Consider the following 17,181-nt stretch of genomic DNA (forward strand, 5'->3'; position numbering starts at 1 on the left):
TGTCTGAATAGTTCTTAATTTCTTTAGTAACAGAAAAGAATCTCTTACCACCTTATGAACCTGGGTACCTAAAGATTATCCACCTCAATTCCCAGAATTCTGTAACATTATATCACTCAAAGGTAATGATGGACCTATCCATAAAAACCCATTATACTCCTATGGGGGTCTTAGCGTTTACCGCCAGCTGATTTCTATTGTGGCTTAGTAAAATACCCCCTTAGGTAGATAAGGAAAATAGGAATCAACTCAGATTAAATTAAACTCTTCCTTAGACCACTAAAAAGGGGAAGTGGGGGGGGGGGGGGGGGAGATGAGCAAAGTGAAAGATCAATGGAGAGGTCAAAAGAAATATAAGGAAAAGGTCTAACTGAACTAGACTTCTATTATTTCTTCAAGGCCAGAACAAGGTCTAAGTCCTCCTGAAGATCTTCTTTAATTCTATGAAGGCCTTCAGTTGTTGTGACTCTAAGAAAATATATTTTAATCCCAAATACTTTACATTTACAAGAGTAAGTAAGCAAAAATGAGGCACCCCAACTGCATGTATCTTCTTTTAAGCTCAAAAACTGTTTTTGTCTATCCCGTATAGTTTGTCACATCAGGATTGGCCCATACTTTGTGACCACAAAAGAATTTACAGGAATTACAAAAAACCCCAAAACAAAACAAAAACCCAGTTTAATCACAGCATTAAAATCCTGTTCAAAAATAAAGGAGACCATAAGTGTAGCTCGCTCTTGCACTTCAGACAGTGAATCTTCCAATACTGTAGATATATTTTGCAGCCCATCACCCCCATCCTGGACCTTGGCTGCGCCTTCCAAGTTTCTGGGGGAGTCCCTGTAGTCCCCGAGGAAACCGGAATACAGTATACCTTATTTAAAGGAGGTATAGTATTCAAGGTATACTGAAGAATCTCTGTCAGGTACTTCTTAAAGAAATCCACAGATGACATTCCCACAGTCTTGGGAAAATTCAATATTTGCAAATTCAGTCTCTTATTAAAGTTTTCAATCTGTTCCAATTTATGGTGAATTAGCATATCATCTTTAACTAAAACTGCTGTAGTTCCCTTCAGTTCTTTGATGTCACTGTCTGTTAAAAAAAAAATACAAAAAGCTTTTTCCTATCATGCAGTCCTAGGACACCTTTCTTCCATCACTATTTTCCCAGGCTTCACTGGGTACCCTTAAGCTCTAAAGCTTTACTCTCTCTTTAGCAACTCCTCTCCTCTAAGATTAGCTGGATTCCTAGTTCAAGCATCCGGTGGGTAAATTTATCCTTTTCTGTACTCTCCAAAACTCCTCAGCTCACTGCTTCTCTGGACTGTCAGAAACATTCCCACACAACTCCTCTGCAACTCCTTACAGGATACTAGAATCAGAAACAAGAGCTCCAGCTCCACATATTTATTGTGGAAATACTGAAAATCAGGCTGGGTTGTGGACCTCAAGAACTGGATTTGAGGACCCCTGCCATAGAGAGAGTAGTGTGTGTGTGTGTAGGTTCGTACATGTATATATATGTATTTTATATATCTCTGTGTTGGTGTGTAGATACACACATGCACAATTCTATACAAGAGGACAGCAATTTTCAGTTCTCCAAACAGCTTCCGGCTTCATGAGTACAAACTCATTGCCAAATGGGAACCTGTTGTAGAGTTTCACTTTGTCAATATGGCTGGTATGCCCAATATGGATATGTTTGCATCTGTGTACCCAGTCTCTTACTAGGGGGTGAGGGTGACCCTGGAGAAAATATGGGGAAAAAGCTCACTACCAGTGCACTCCAATAGTAACAGATGTCAACAGAAGATCAGATCATATTCATTCCAATAATATTAAGATTCAAGGTTCATTATATTTGATATACCACCAAGTCTAAGCAGTTTACAATATCATGATAAAATAAGGGAAAGGGTGGAGAGTACAAAACACACACACACAAAAAATGCAGTAATATAACAGGAGAAAAGGGGAGGAAATATTCCAAGAAGGGATGATAGACAAGAAATCTCTCATTCAGTTGAGAAATGCAGACCATTCTGGGAGGAAAAAAAAAAAACAGTTCTACAAAATAGTCTGGAAAGCAATAGAAAAATAGAAAGCTTTAAGCACAGCCTTAAGTTTAGTGAAGGACTTCTCCAAACATAGATAAAGGAACGAATTCCAGAGAGAAGTTGCCAAGACACTAAAACAAGAGTTTCAGATTGTGTCAAGTTGAACATGACATGACAGTAGGACAGAAAAACAATAGGAGGGAAGCACATGGAACCAAACACCACTTAATGCTGAATAAAGCCATCTCAGCCAGTAAGAAAAGAAGTAATCTCAGTATAGCATGGATTGGCTATAAGAAAGTCTGCCTGGATAATAAATTGCTTTGAAATGTACAAAACAAAGCCTTGGTTGATTGACTACTAAATTCACCATGAAAATACAGCAAACTACATTCCACTGTTTGCCATTCTTATCAATATCCAATGAAAAACATTTCAGGGTGACTCCCTATCACCATTCTTCTTTTACACTGCACTCCACTGAATATTCTTATTAACTCTTTGGGATACAGATTAATCCTTAACCTGAAAGATGGCATCAATCCCAAGATAACAGCATACATACTGTTTGTATATGACTTGAAATGCTATAGCTTCAGTGACCAACAGTTAATGGGAAAATCTGTGTCATGAAAAGCTTTTCAGATTTATTTATTTATTGCATTTGTATCCCACATTTTCCCACCTATTTGCGGGTTCATTGTGGCTTACAATACATTGTATTGATGGAAGTACAATCTGTTACAACATAATTATGGTTACATTATGAGGCGTTAAATTAAAACAAGTCCCTGTATCGTTAAAGAGAATAAAACAATGGCAAAGGACAACAAAACAATAGAAGAACACCGGATCCTGATTGGGCAGCAGAGCAATAACAAGAGATCGTTCGGGTATAATATTTTCTGTTTTTTACCTGTAGAATAGGTTTAAGCGTGTAAGATTGCGGGGGATAGAAGTACGGAAGAGGATGTATTGATGTATTGCTAACAGTGTGTGTGGACTTCATGTGTTTTGATCCTTTCGATATATTTTTTCAAAAAGATGGGTCTTTAGTAGTTTGCGGAATTCGTGGTAGTTTGTTCCAGAATTGTGTACTCATATAAGAAAAGGTTGACGCGTACAGAACTTTGTATTTTATGCCTTTGCAGTTAGGGAAGTGGAGGTTTAGGAAGGTTCGAGATGATCTTTTAGTGTTTCTGGGTGGTAGGTCTATTAGGTCAGACATGTAGGCTGGGGCTTCACCATGAATAATTTTGTGGACTAGTGTGCATACTTTAAAAGTGATGCGTTCCTTGAGTGGGAGCCAGTGTAGCTTCTCTCGTAAGGGTTTCGCACTTTCGTATTTTGGTTTCCCGAAGATGAGTCTGGCTGCTGTGTTCTGGGCTGTTTGGAGCTTCTTCAGTAATTGTTCCTTACAACCTGCGTATAGTGAGTTGCAGTAGTCCAGATGGCTGAGCACAAGTGATTGCACTAGGCTTCGGAAGACGGATCTTGGGAAGAATGGTTTTATTCGTTTCAGTTTCCACATGCAGTAGAACATCTTTTTGGTTGTGTTATTTGCGTGGGTTTCAAGTGACATCAGGATGAGTTTTGGTCAGGACAAATGTGTTAATGTGACCCTTGCTTAGAGGAATATTAAGCAAAACTGAAAACATTCTCTCCAGTTGATGACTGTGACATAAAGAAGGTTGAACAGAATGGAAAAAGATAAAAGTCATTAATCGGTATCAATTCCATTACTCTCCTAAAATTTTGGAATTGTAGACTGACCCCATAAGGATCTGAAAAACTGAATGTATGAACAAGAAAACACCTCCATGCCCATGAGATAATTTATAAGAATCAATGTGTGCCGAGTGTTACAGCCATGGCTGTACCCTGGCTTACCTTCTGCCATTGGTAGGTATTGTGGTCGGGCGCCATGGCTTTCCCCAGGGCCTCAAGTTGCTTCCCTGACATGGTGAGCCACCTGCGCTGCTGCCTCCAATGCTCAGGGGTGCCCTGCCAGTAACACAGGCTGCTCTCTTGTGCTGGCCGTTGCTGATTCTTTAAAGCATGCACATACGCTGTGGGCCTTGAATTAAAGGACCCACGGCAAGAGATCATCAGGACATCCAATGATGACATAATGAGCTGGGGCCCTTATAAGAGATTTTGGGACTCTCCTGCACTGCCCTTGCAATGGGTCCTCTTAGCTTCTGCTTGGTGTGAGTTGCTATACTTGGTTCCTGTTCCTATCTGCTGTTCCTGCTCTTGCCCCAGTCTTCCTGCTCTGACTCCAGCCTACCTGACCGTGTCTCCAGTCTAGCAACCATCGTTCCTACCTCGTTCCTTGGACTGACTTTTTGGCTTTGACCTCAGCTTGGCTTCTATGTTCCTCTGGATCTCCGCCTGCCTGACCATGCTTTGTTCACAGCCAGTCCTGAACTTAGACTTTCCTAGCCCTCTTCCCTGGTAGAATTGGACCTTCTTGGGCCGCTTCAGTACCATTGTTATAGTTTCCATTCCAGCTCGCCTGCTGTTTGCCTCCATTACAAAACTTTCTTCTACTTTTGTTGGGGAACATACGACGTGGGAGTCTTGGCTGACCGCAACCCATCTCACCCTTGGACTTCATTCAGTGAAGCTTGCACCACTTCTGGGTTGCTCCTACTTCTCATAATCCATAGATCCTGCCCATCCTTCTGGTGAGACTTAGCCAGCCTTGATCCTAGCCTGCATGTGGCTTGCCTACCGTCAGTCAGGGCCTACCTAGCATCCGGGTCAGTGGGCAGTGTAAATTTGGCTGCGGCTCAAGGGTTCACCCTCCCCATCATGTGACACAGACTGTACATTCCTATAGCCAATGGAAGAATGGGCCCCATAGAAATAGATTATACACATAGAGCTGATATCATAATAGGCCTCCAGACCTACTTAACAGCATCAACAGACCTTAAACTTGGACAAGCATCCTGATGACTAGAAAGAATGAGTAAAAATCTACCAGTATAGGTAAGGAAGCACAAGGATTGGTACACTGAAACCTAAGAATGACAGATTGATAGCTGCAGCCCAGAACAGTGGAATATGGATGAGATGGTTCACAGCAAGTCCAAAAAAAATGGTAACTGTACAAGAACAGCTGGAAATGATTATTCATCTCTTAGCTGGATACAAAGTTCTGATGGGAGAACATTTCTATACAAAAAAAAAAACCCAAAACAATAATGTGGCAGCTCTCATCCTCTGGAAACTCTGCGAACAATACAACATCCCTTATGATTACCTAGAATATTTCCATTTCAAAACAAATGCACATCTCTACTCTACAGCACTGATCCTTCTGTATCTTGAACTCCTTCATCCTTTGCTTGTACCTGATTCAAGCCTGGCTGGCCTATGGATTGAGCACTTTTGTGGCAGGTGGCCATTTAAGATGTAGCACCTCAGGCTGTGAAGTACCCGTTTGTTAAGCACAGCCATTCATGCGTCCTGGAGACCTCAGCAGGAAAGACAACATATGGATACTTCATACAGGCTCTTTCATACTTCCTTCCAGAATTTATAGGGACCTCTTTCCGCTTAGTTACTGGCAGGGAAATTCGGCCTCAGTTACCTCATACTGCAAGCAAGGGATTAGGTTAGGGAGCACAGCAGACTTCAAAATGTTCCTTTCTGTGTATACAGAGGATACATGGATACATTTTGATGATCCTGCTATACCTGCTTGAAAGAATGCATGGAGATGTGAAAACCTATGCATTTGGACTTATTAAATGCTTCTATAAACAAGACTGTGGCGATAAAATCTCCACACGTGCTTTTGCTTCACTGACCCAATTCCACCTCTCTTTCCATGTAGCATACACATTTTTACCAATATATGACCAGATTATTTTCAAAATACATTTATCTATATAAAATCAGATTATTGCACCCTCCCACTGAATTTTTTATTTTTATTATAAAGATTTTTTTTTTTGCTGAAGAACATATACACGATTTAACATTTTAAAACACAAAGCAAATTTAACATGTGGTCATTTATTGGTCATTTTGCCATCACATGGAAGCACTGCTAGGTTTGTGCTGCATTGGTGAAGTTATTTCTCTGGTGGATTAAGACGTGTGACATGTCTCTCATCATGCCCACATGCCTAATTAGCTAACACAGACTCTAGTAATTGATTGGTTTACTAATTAGCTTTTTTTTCACTGCTTAGGCAATTTGCTTTCAGAGATATAGCCTTAATGGTAAGGGGAGAAAGAGCAAAACAGGTGTAAGCATCTGTGTTGTTATAACTCTGGTGTTATTTATTATTTTGAAAACATTTTGTTGCCTGGTTGATTACTGCCCGCTGCACACAATGCTGTTAGGATGCTAGATTCTTCAAGCTAGAAAGAGAATGTGCCATGTTCTAATCTCTGTAAATATCCTCCCCTCATGTATTTAGATTAGTCAAAATTACTCTGCTACAATCACGACGTCTTAACATAAAACTTTTTTCAACCTATTCAGTGGTTAAATCATTTCTTCTCTTTTCAAATTGAATTTTCATCCTTGCATTCCCCCTCCCCCCCCAACACACACTTTCTTTTATCTAATTTACCATATTCAATCTTATACAGCACGTTTTCTCATCTATAGCAATTCTCACACCCTCTCCATTTTACCCTCATCTCTGTTTCACCACCTGGTCTAAGGGAAGAAAGGGCAAATTTTCCTTGGAAAGCAAATTTGGGAGGCCACAGAAGACAGTGAAGCTATGGCAGTGCCCAAAAAAGCAAACATACTGTGGGTCTCTCCTTATGGAATTCTTTGTTTGATGTCAGTATTTTAAGTGGCTACTTCCATTTTCAAAAAGTCTTGAAAACGTCAAGACTTTTTGAAAACTGAAGTAGCCACTAAAACTTGGATGTTTCAAAATACCTTTGGTGATTTTTAATTCCATCCTCTTGTGAGGTTTTATTATGAATATAGATGGTGGGATTTAATATCAGTTACCTTATCTGTTTATTGTATTATGCTTTTTTAAAAATTGTTATTGTAAACCACTTTAAAACTTGTGTGTAAGGTGATATAACAACTTAGGAAAGGGGTATAAAATAAGACAATATCATATATCACTCCATGGTGTGACTTCATCTTGAGTATTGTTAGCAATTCTGGTCGCTGCATCTCAAAAAAGATATAGTGGAATTAGAAAAGGTTCAAAAGAAGGGCAAGCAAAATGATTAAGGGAATGGAACTCCTTCCTTATGTAGAAAAATCTTAAGAGCACAGGGCTCTTGAGCTTGAAGAAGAGATGGCTGAGAAGGGATATGATAGAGATCTATAAAATATTGAGTGAAGTGGAACAGGTAAATGTGAATTGATTGTTTCAAAAAGTACAAAGATGAGAGGACAATACATTAAATTACACGGTAATATCTGGCTTAAAAAAGATTTGGACAAGTTCCTGGAGAAAAAGGTTATAAACTGCTATTAAGGCAGACATAGGAAAAGCCACTACTTATCCTTGGGATCGGTAGCATGGATTCATGCTATACCTTGGGTTCTGCCGGGTACTTGTGACCTGGATTGGCCACTGTTGGAAGGAGTATACTGGACAAGATGGACCATTAATCTGACCTAGTACAGCTATTCTTAGTTTTCTTATAGGAGACGGAGAGAGGGAGGGAAGAGTGAGGTGGTTTACTGACTGACTGGGGATTTGACTTGGGAAACAGGAAATAATGCTGCAGCTGGTGGGGAAATAAAGTGTAAAGCCACAGTGAAAGACTAAAGAAGCAGCTGTTCTAGTTTCCTGTAATTCTGTTGGAAGTGAGAAAACTGCCAGAAGATACAATATATTCTGTGCTAGCTGATACGACATGGCAGGTATGCAGTAAGTATATGTATGCATTTGAAATGACATTCCCCAATGTCACTGGAAAATAAAAACATTTAGTATTTTTTTGTGTACTGTCAATAGTGCATACTCTTTTCAAAGAGAATGAAGACTGCACATTCCTTCCCAATAAAGCATATATGAATGAAATCATTGCACATGTCTGAATACTGCCCCCCCCCCCCCCCCACACACACTATTAGTGCATACTTTTCATGAATAGTGCATGCTCTTTTGAAAGTGTGTGCACTCTTAAGGACATTGTTCCTGTGCTGACATAATGAAGTAAAAAAAAAAAACAACAACAAACCACTCCTGAAGAATATGAATACTCTCAGAAACAACACAAGACAAAAATTTCAGGCTGCACACTCCTAGAAACCAGTGGTTCTGGCTATTACACCGAATAGAAAATGGGTACAAAAAACGGAAAGTTCAAGTATTGATTGCCTTTCCTGCTATAAAAGTCAGTCCCTAAAAAGACAACCTTATTTCTGTGTGTGTAGTTGTCGTGCAACTTAAAGCACACATATGCAGAGGTTTGTTGGTCACTCTTATTCACTGCACAAAAACTAGCACATGAAGCCCAGGATGTGTTCTTTCTGAAACCAATGTAAAGATAAGCTGATGTCAGTTACAGAAAGATTGTTTTCTATAATTTTTACCAGTATAAAAACATGTTAACAACAAATAATAGAAGAACGTGAAAATTGCTGCATCATGCCCACATCACTGCCATGCTGATGCATTACAGACTGACAATCAATTGGAAGAGTGCCACTAAGCTTAAGGAAGCATCTGAAGCTGCCATGAGGTACTGGCTCATAAGCCAACTTTCTGACCTCATTCAGCACAATTCATTCTAAGAACTGTACACAGAGATGCACATATGCTATTAACAATGCAGTTTAAAAGGTAATCTCCCCAGGTCAGTCATCATTGCACCATCAAACTGTCAGCAGCACAGAGCATGTGATACATATACATTGCCACTGACACCTTATGAAAAATAATTTCTTAATTCATTTCACCAAGATCCTGTGCAGGTTATGATTTTTTTTTAATGGATCAAGGTAAGAATTATCCAACAATGAAGCTTTGCGGGAAAGCTATTGAGATTTTCTCAGCTATGAAATATCTATGATTTCTTTGGTCATATCTGAAGATGAAATATATGTGGTGTCAAAGGCTCATTAATCTAATGAGCAGTATGAAAACCTGTGAAACCTCCCCCATGTTATCCAGGACTGATACTATACCTAGTGGCTTGTATCTTATTCTGTGCTGTTAAAGCACTTTTCAATATCAATTTTAATCTACTACTGATTTTTACTCGCAGTAATTTGTGCTGGACTGATGCTTCTTCCTCTACACCTAGAAATTCACCTAAAACCTACTTCACAATCAAGTCTGTACATTAAATAGTCAAGAAACAACAAGGTAGGGAGTCCACCAAATTCAATGTGGAAGGCAGAAACAGGGAGGTAGACAGGGAGGTAAAAAAAAAAAGTCTTTAATTCAGTAAAAAGCTCACAGGTTAACAATCATCTGTGCACCATTCTCGTTTCATTTGTAACTTCCTTTAAATTAGTACCTTATTTTCTTACTCCTCTTATCTATCTGCTTACACCCTATGCTGTCTATTAAAATATTTTATTGTGTATTGTGTTGACATTGTAATGTAGCATACTATACCATACTTTGTATTAATGTTTGAATATTTTTACTGCTGTAATTGTCTATTGCTTATGTTTGACTTATTCTTGCAGTATACCGACTTGAGTGAATTCCTTCAAAAGGCGGTAAATAAATCCTAATAAATAAATAAAACCCATCAGTAGCTCCTTTGTTGACTTTTAAATGTTACACGACTGAAATCTTAAATATTGCAGAGCAATATTACCCTTACCAGTTGCAAGAATATATTATGCTCCCTTCTCAAAAAAGGAGGATATGCAGCAACCATTGGCTGTTGACACTGATGTATCTTATGGTCAATTGAATGTGACTCCAGTCTGCCCAACAAGATACTTTATATGTATACCATAGTTTGATTTGTCCTTGCCTTTCTCAGGGCACAGACCGTAGAAGTCTGCCCAGTACTGTTCTTGTACTAAGTTCAGAAGCTAACGTCGAAGCCCCTTAAAATTTACACCCCAGCCCATCCCTATCTATTCAGTCACGATCAGGCAATTCGTTTTAATCTTAATTTTTCTCAGCAAATGTGTAGTTAAGTTAAACTCTGTGAAATATATTTTCTTTGAACTCAGCCATTTTCTACTGTCTTGGATGCAAAAAGTGCTATTTCTGCTTCTCCTACTCCATAGCATATTTAGTTTAGCCTGTCAGGACTCTCCTCTTTTTTCCCCCTTTTTTTCTTTTCTGCTATTATGTAGATATTATCCTAGAATTGTTCCTTGCCTCCCTATATATTGTGGACTACGTTAGAGGCAGTAATTTGGATTTCTATTATAATAATTTTGTTAATGATTACTCTGGCATTTTGATGTGTAACTATGTATGCCTTTTTTTAAAAAACTGTTTCAAGGCTATTCTTGGATATAGTTAAATAATGTTTATAAATAAAAAATAAAACACTAGTGGCCACATGTTTAAGCAGGGGGTAAGAGGGTTTCATTGATCAATTAAAGGGGGTGATGGAACTGAAAAATGTCAGGAACCCCTGATCTATGGGATCCTGCTAGGATTTTGTGACCTGGATTGGGCACACTGGAAGGACAGTATCCTAGGCCCAGTACATCTTTGGTCTGGATTCATATGGCACCTGTTAAGTTCTCTGGTGTAGTCACTGGTTTAAGTTAAATACAAGTGCCACCATTTTACTTAATCCTTATATTTAGCATTACCTGTGTAGGTAGCAATACTGAATATATGAAATTGCCAAGACTCATCAAGCCTAATGACTATAATCCAATGCTGTTTATCCATGTTGGCACAAATGATACTGCTAGGTATCCCACTGAACATATCAAAAATGACTTCATGGCTCTGGAAGAGAGGGTGAAGAAGACAGGTGCACAGGTGGTATTCTTGTCGATCCTCCCTGTTGAGGGTAAAGACTAAGGCAGAGAAAATCACATCTTGGAGATGAAAATGTGGCTACGCAGATGGTGCAGTCAAGATAATTTTGGCTTCCTGGAAAATGGGTTGGTCCAGAGGGTGGCTACTAAAATGGTCAGTGGTCATCATAGACATAGATCAGAATATGTATATTTTGGAAGAAAGGCAGAAGAGGGGAGATATGACAGACATTTAAATACCTATGCAGAATAAATGCACAGGAGATAAGTGTTTTTCAATTGATAGGAAGCTCAAGAACAAGGGAGCATAGGATGAAGGTGAAAGGGGACAGATTCAGAAGTCACCTGAGGAAATACTTCTTCACAGAAAGGGTAGTAAATTCATGGAACGGCCTCCTAGTGGAGACAAAAACAATATCTGAATTCAAGAGAGCTTGGGACAAGTACCTAGGATCTCTAAGGGGGGAGAGTAGGTTGGCACAGATGGGCAGACTAGATATGCCATATGGTCTTTATCTTACTACATTTTTCTATGTATGTAACCACATAGTGACCATGCTGGCACTATTGGTTTGGTTTAGTTTAGGCTTACAGTTCAAAAAGCCTAAACTAAATGTATAATTTAACCAGATACAGGCTAAATACTGCTGCTATCTTAAAAATTTTCTGGCCTGTCCTAACTCCTCCCAACATGGACCACAAATATATGGATAACATCCATCCCATTAGCGATTTAAACAGCCTGATATTATTCATAAATATTTGAAAATACACAGATAGGCTAATTACGTGTTCCCAGCTCACAGCATTAGTCCCAGTCCCCATCCAGTCCTAACGCTCCCAATATCCGCTCATTTCCAGTCAAAGCCCCCTCAGCATGAACCCTAACCTCCTTCCAATTCCAACCTTTGCCCCAGTATCAGCCTCCTTCCAGCCAAGCCTTGCCATCAGTTCCTTACCAGTTTCAGTCCCAGCATCAGCAGAAGCCCTCTTCCATTCTCAGCCCCAACTCTAGCCCTCAGCATCACTCCCAGGCAGCCAAATTCTTTCCCCTCCATCCCTTGCCGGATTAATGCTTTACAAAGCAGCAGAGTCTGTGCCTTTGCTCTCCATGGCACCTTATTTTTAAAAGTCATAAACAAGTACTTCTTATCTCTCAGAAGGGACAGAAGTGCTGTAACGCTGGTGGCAGCAGCTGAGCACAGTGGTGAGGATTGCAGGAACTGCTCCTGCTCCCACTGTGAGGGGAGAGCGATGAGATAAACTTTGGGTGCTCTGAACAGTGCCTTCTGCCTAGCTCTAGGTGCACTTACAAGCATGACCAAATTTATTGGAAGAAAGAGGAAAAATATCTAGGAAGCTTCTTCCAGTCTAAACAAATCTGCCGGGGGCTGCACACCGAAATGCATTTGAAATGCCACGGTCCATTCTATAATTGCCTGAAAGATATAGGACTATAATAAATTATATTAGGAGACTTTTTCAAAGCACATATCAAAATACTTGTGTAACCACACTTGTATTACTCAACAGGAGTCTGTCTGAGTACAAAGAAATTAAGCAACTTGTTCAAGATTGCAGTCCTTACTCTTAATGTCTGTGTAATGTTGTGTGTGAGTCAGGCAAGAGTGTCTACTCTTTGCCTGGAAAGTTTTTTGTTTTCCCAATCTGGAAATCAATACCATCATAATTTTGAAACCATGCTGTTGTTGTTAAGCAATCATTTGGCCGGTGATCTGGCCATTCTTTTTCTCTCAGTGATTTAGCAATGCATAATGAGCAAAACAGATATCATTAAAGTTAGCAACAATTTTTTCTTTGCCAGTAGCTGGGCCAGCATATGACGAGCCAGAAATGCTCTGTGGAGCTGGTTCCATTGCCTCACCTGCTGATAGCCTTGGCCGAGTTCTTGGTGTTTGCATCTCTTGTCGAGCATGCGGAAGCATGTGATAGCGTTTCGCTTCATTGACTAGATCCCGGCAGGCTTCCGAAGACTTTATCAGCTCTTCGTTGTCAACAACATTTAGCAGGTAACTGGGATGGATGAAGGGAAGGCGGACTACTGCCAACAACTCTGAAGCATGCTGAGAAGAAAAGAAAGTCACTTTACTGCAATATATCCTGGTTGCTCTTTTATAAATGTCCTTTGATTTAAGGCAAGTGAGATTGTTATATCATTCTACAATAAGATCTGAAGATGAAACACTGATCATCTGCAATGTACAGCTGCTATATGGGCACAGGTTATAAGTCTGCAGAAGCCGAATTTTGAGGTTGGATATTATGAACAAGAATTCCTTTGACAATCAGAACCTACAGTGTATTCTAATGTGGTTCATATCCAGTTGCACAATCAAATTTACTACAATAATTTGTCAGCATTGACATGGTTCAAATCTCACTCATTCCTGAAAGATCCAGATATATTTGGTTTAGATTTATATGAATATTCAGAAATTCTGTGTTATTTAAAACAATGCAGATCTTCTAGAATCTGCAAACATTTTCAACCAAACTGGAACAAGAACTGAGAGAAGAGAGTTTGTTGACTGAAGGTGATCCACAGATGATATGGATTTACACTAGCCAATTTCTGATTTATTCTGGTTTACAACTAACTGCCCAAATCCTTTTCACTTTAGAGGTAGTTTAGATACAACACACAAAGAAGTTCATACATTCTTCTCTTTTTTCTTTCATTCCATAAAACACATGATCATCCTTAGTTCCATGTAATAAAGGATAGACTAGTTTTATCCCGTTGCACCTGCGTTTTTATAGTTTCAGTTTCTCTAATAAAAGTTGGACTATTAGTCCAAGTTGGATTATTAGTCCACAGATGTAATAGGCAAAAGCAGTACTGGCTAAACCTGATTCTTATGACAGGGAACTATCTGGTGATCTTAATTAAAAATTCAAGGGTAGATATTCAATTGGCAGTGGTGACTGTTTTTAGCCATCACTGGCATCATCCCCTAATATTCAATTCTGGACCGTGTACAGAAACCAGCACTGATTAACTGTGTTCATGCAGGCTGCTCTCCCTTATGCAATATTCAGCACTCAACCGTGCTCGGTTTCACTTAAAGGAACGTGCAGGACATTAGCAGGAAGAATGAGCACAGGGCAGGGAATGCGGTGCGCCGGAGACCGGCTCTGAAGAAGGCTTTGGCTGGCGGGGTTGGGGACCTCCTGCCAGGAAAACCAGTGGCCTAGATGAAATTGGGGGGGGGGGGGGCTCAGGTCCCCATGACCCCACCTAGCTACGCCACTGGTCCACAGAAACCTATCACCTCATTTTCCATTTTATATTTTAAAATGTACTATTTATGTCAGTTTTTAAAATGTACACCTACTTTTATATTTTCCACAGTTCAGGGGGACATGCCACTTTTTCTCTTTCTGTGGTGGTGCATTATGTGCAGAGTCTGGCTTCTTAATGGTTCAATTTAATTATTGTCTACATATTTTTAAAAAATTGTATTTATTAACCTTTAGAGTAAAATAATACAGTTATGACACTACTTATCCTAAATTAAAAATATATTTTTCGATCTGTGTGGTCTGGTCATTTAGGGTGTCTTTTACTAAGGCACGCTGTTTTTAATGCGCGCTAAAATTGTGGACGCGCTAAACGTTAGAGATGCCCATAGGAATGCATTGGCATCTCTAACGTTTAGCGCGCCAAAAACGTGAGCGCACCTTAGTAAAAGGCCCCCTCAAATTTTCTGATCTTGTTGATTCCAGTCTCTGTTTTCTGCTTTCTTCTGTCTTCTCGTAACTCTCTTGCCAGGGTTTCTTATCCGTTTGTCATTTTTCTGTCTCCTCCTATCTTCTTCACTTTCTCCATTCTATTCATCTCAGGCACTGATCTTTTCCTTTCAGTTTCTTCCATTATTTTTCTGCCTCTCTGTCCAGATTTCATTATTACTAACCAGACTTCAGTGTCCCTCTTTTTACTGCTTCTCTTTCCCTCCACCCAGCCCTCCCATTTCCCTTCCTCATATTACTCAGACTTCAACTCTGTAATCTCATCCTCTCTCTCTCTCCCTCTGTTCCTTCCTGAATTTCTTTGCATCCCTTCTTTCACCGTTTCTTTATGTCTCCCAGGGGCGTAGCCACGAGTGGGCCTGGACGGGCCCAGGCCCAGCCACTTTTGCTCCAGGCCCGCCCAGCCTCTTCTGCCCGTTCTCCCCGTCCATGTGGTCTGCTGACTTTTACTGCCCCGAAGCGCCGTTCTCCCTCCAGCACCGGCGATTCCCAAAGCCAGCCTTCTGCCAGCGCGTGTTGTTGGGGCCTCTTCTCAGGCACGTCCCGCCTACTCTGCAACTTCCTGCGTCTCACCTTTTCGGAAAACAGGAAGTTGCAGAGTAGGCGGAATGCGCCTGAGAAGAGGCTCTGACGACGCGCGCTGGCAGAAGGCTGGCTATGGGAATTGCCGGTGCTGGAGGGAGAACGGCGCTTCAGGTCAGCAAAAATGACCAGAACTGACCATGTGCAGGGGGCTGTCTCGGGGGGAGGAGGGGGTAACGGGTGGAGAGGAAATGCGGCGGTGGCGGGTGGTAGCGGGTGGGGAGGAAATGCGAGGCCTGTGCCCACCCAGTCCACCTCCAGGCCCATCTAAAAATTGAACTCTGGCTACGCTACTGATGTCTCCTATCACCTCTCTCTCCTCCTTTCATCCAGTGTCCCTCCCTTTCTCCCTCCCATCCAGCGTATCCTCCTTCTCTCTCTCCCTCCCCCTTCCATCTAGCAACATAGAAAGAGCTGTTTTTGCATTGTGAAGGCCACAGGGACAAAGAGGAGGCAGAAATTTGTAACCCTGAGCCAGACTATTATTAACAGTGCAATAGGGAGTCAAACAGTGAAAATTAATTTACTTTTTTTTTTTTTTTTACAAACAGCTCTATGTTGCATGTAGATGTTAACTTTACTTTGCTAAACTTTTTGAATCACTTCTCTCACCTAGGAGGCGAGAACCGAGACTTACATTACTACACTTACTGATAAGTCTTGCTTAAAACATTCTCCTCAGCACTGCCAGCTCATTTTGAAAAAGGCAACCTTTATCTTCACTCACAGATCTTCAGATTGGTAGAACGCTCCTAGGTATTCTGTAAAGGTGCTAGCTTTGTGACCCAGATTAGGCTGTAGTCACAATGGTATACAACTTGTCTGAAAAAGAAATACCGTTACTGCTGCAGAATATAATTTCCTGTGCCTTAAATATTATACTGGGAGGCTGTCAGCATTCTTGATGTATTTGAAGTAATGCTCAGAGAGGTCAAAATAATGGTCACCTAATGCTTTATAGCTCATCTGTCTGTATATATTTGCCAATCCCTTGTACAAAAGAACCTTTGTGATATCCGCTTGAAGAAACACATTGTAGCCAGCAGCTGAAATATAGAAGTTAAATTATCCATATTAAGGAATGTTTTCATTTCAGCAGCAGACTGCTGTTTTAGCCATTAAACAAAGTGCAGGTTTTTTTCAAAACTAAGAATATATTCAATCCATTATAAAGACTAATAAGCTTAATTGTTCCAACTTTACCCTCAGACACAGCAAATTTACTTTTAGTTTGTGAGGAAAATACAACATTTTCTCAGGCACTGATACACTCACCAAAAGCCACAAGCAAACTGACAAACCCATTAGGAAATTGCTCTGATTTGATATCAAAACTGTGACAAGAATTAATGCAAATAACAAAACAAACATTCTGGGGGACTAAGCTTCTATTTACAGCATACAAATTATGGGGCCCTTTTACTAAAATATGCTAAAATTTGCAATTACCATTGCTTAATGTGTGATTTTACTGTGCGGTAGCTGTAAATTTTGTGTGGCATCTACAATAAAAAATAGTGGGACCACTATATTTCCATTAGCATGTGGTATCTGCTGAGAGTTAACGTAAGTGGTCCTGTGTTAATTGCATTAGTCAGTTAGCATGCAGTAAGTGTAAGGCACTAGCTGGCTAACACGTCCGCATCTACTCTTCCAACCATGTCACACTGTAATAGAAAGATTTTAAAGATTGTTTTTCAATTCTGCTCTAAATCAACAGTCTACTTTAAAGTTCCTGTTTTCTGACCGAAACTAATTTTTTCTTGCAAAACAAGATGAAGTCATGTCTCTGATTTATTTAGTGCAAAAGGGAAGTGGAGCAAGTTTAAGGGTCAAGTGATAAGCC

At 40.1% G+C, this 17,181-nt stretch overlaps 1 protein-coding gene across 1 annotated transcript in view; it reads right to left on the reverse strand.

Annotated features, from left to right (window-relative positions):
- The window catches only part of KLHL29 (kelch like family member 29), a 915,027-nt gene that overhangs the window by 95,085 nt on the left and 802,761 nt on the right, over positions 1–17,181 (reverse strand). The window contains exon 10 of the mRNA XM_030195140.1: positions 12,868–13,066. Coding sequence (XP_030051000.1) covers positions 12,868–13,066 — 199 coding nt within the window. The remainder of the gene's footprint in view (positions 1–12,867; positions 13,067–17,181) is intronic.

The sequence above is a fragment of the Microcaecilia unicolor genome, chromosome 3 (assembly GCF_901765095.1).
Source record: "Microcaecilia unicolor chromosome 3, aMicUni1.1, whole genome shotgun sequence".
In the NCBI taxonomy this organism is placed as follows: domain Eukaryota; kingdom Metazoa; phylum Chordata; class Amphibia; order Gymnophiona; family Siphonopidae; genus Microcaecilia; species Microcaecilia unicolor.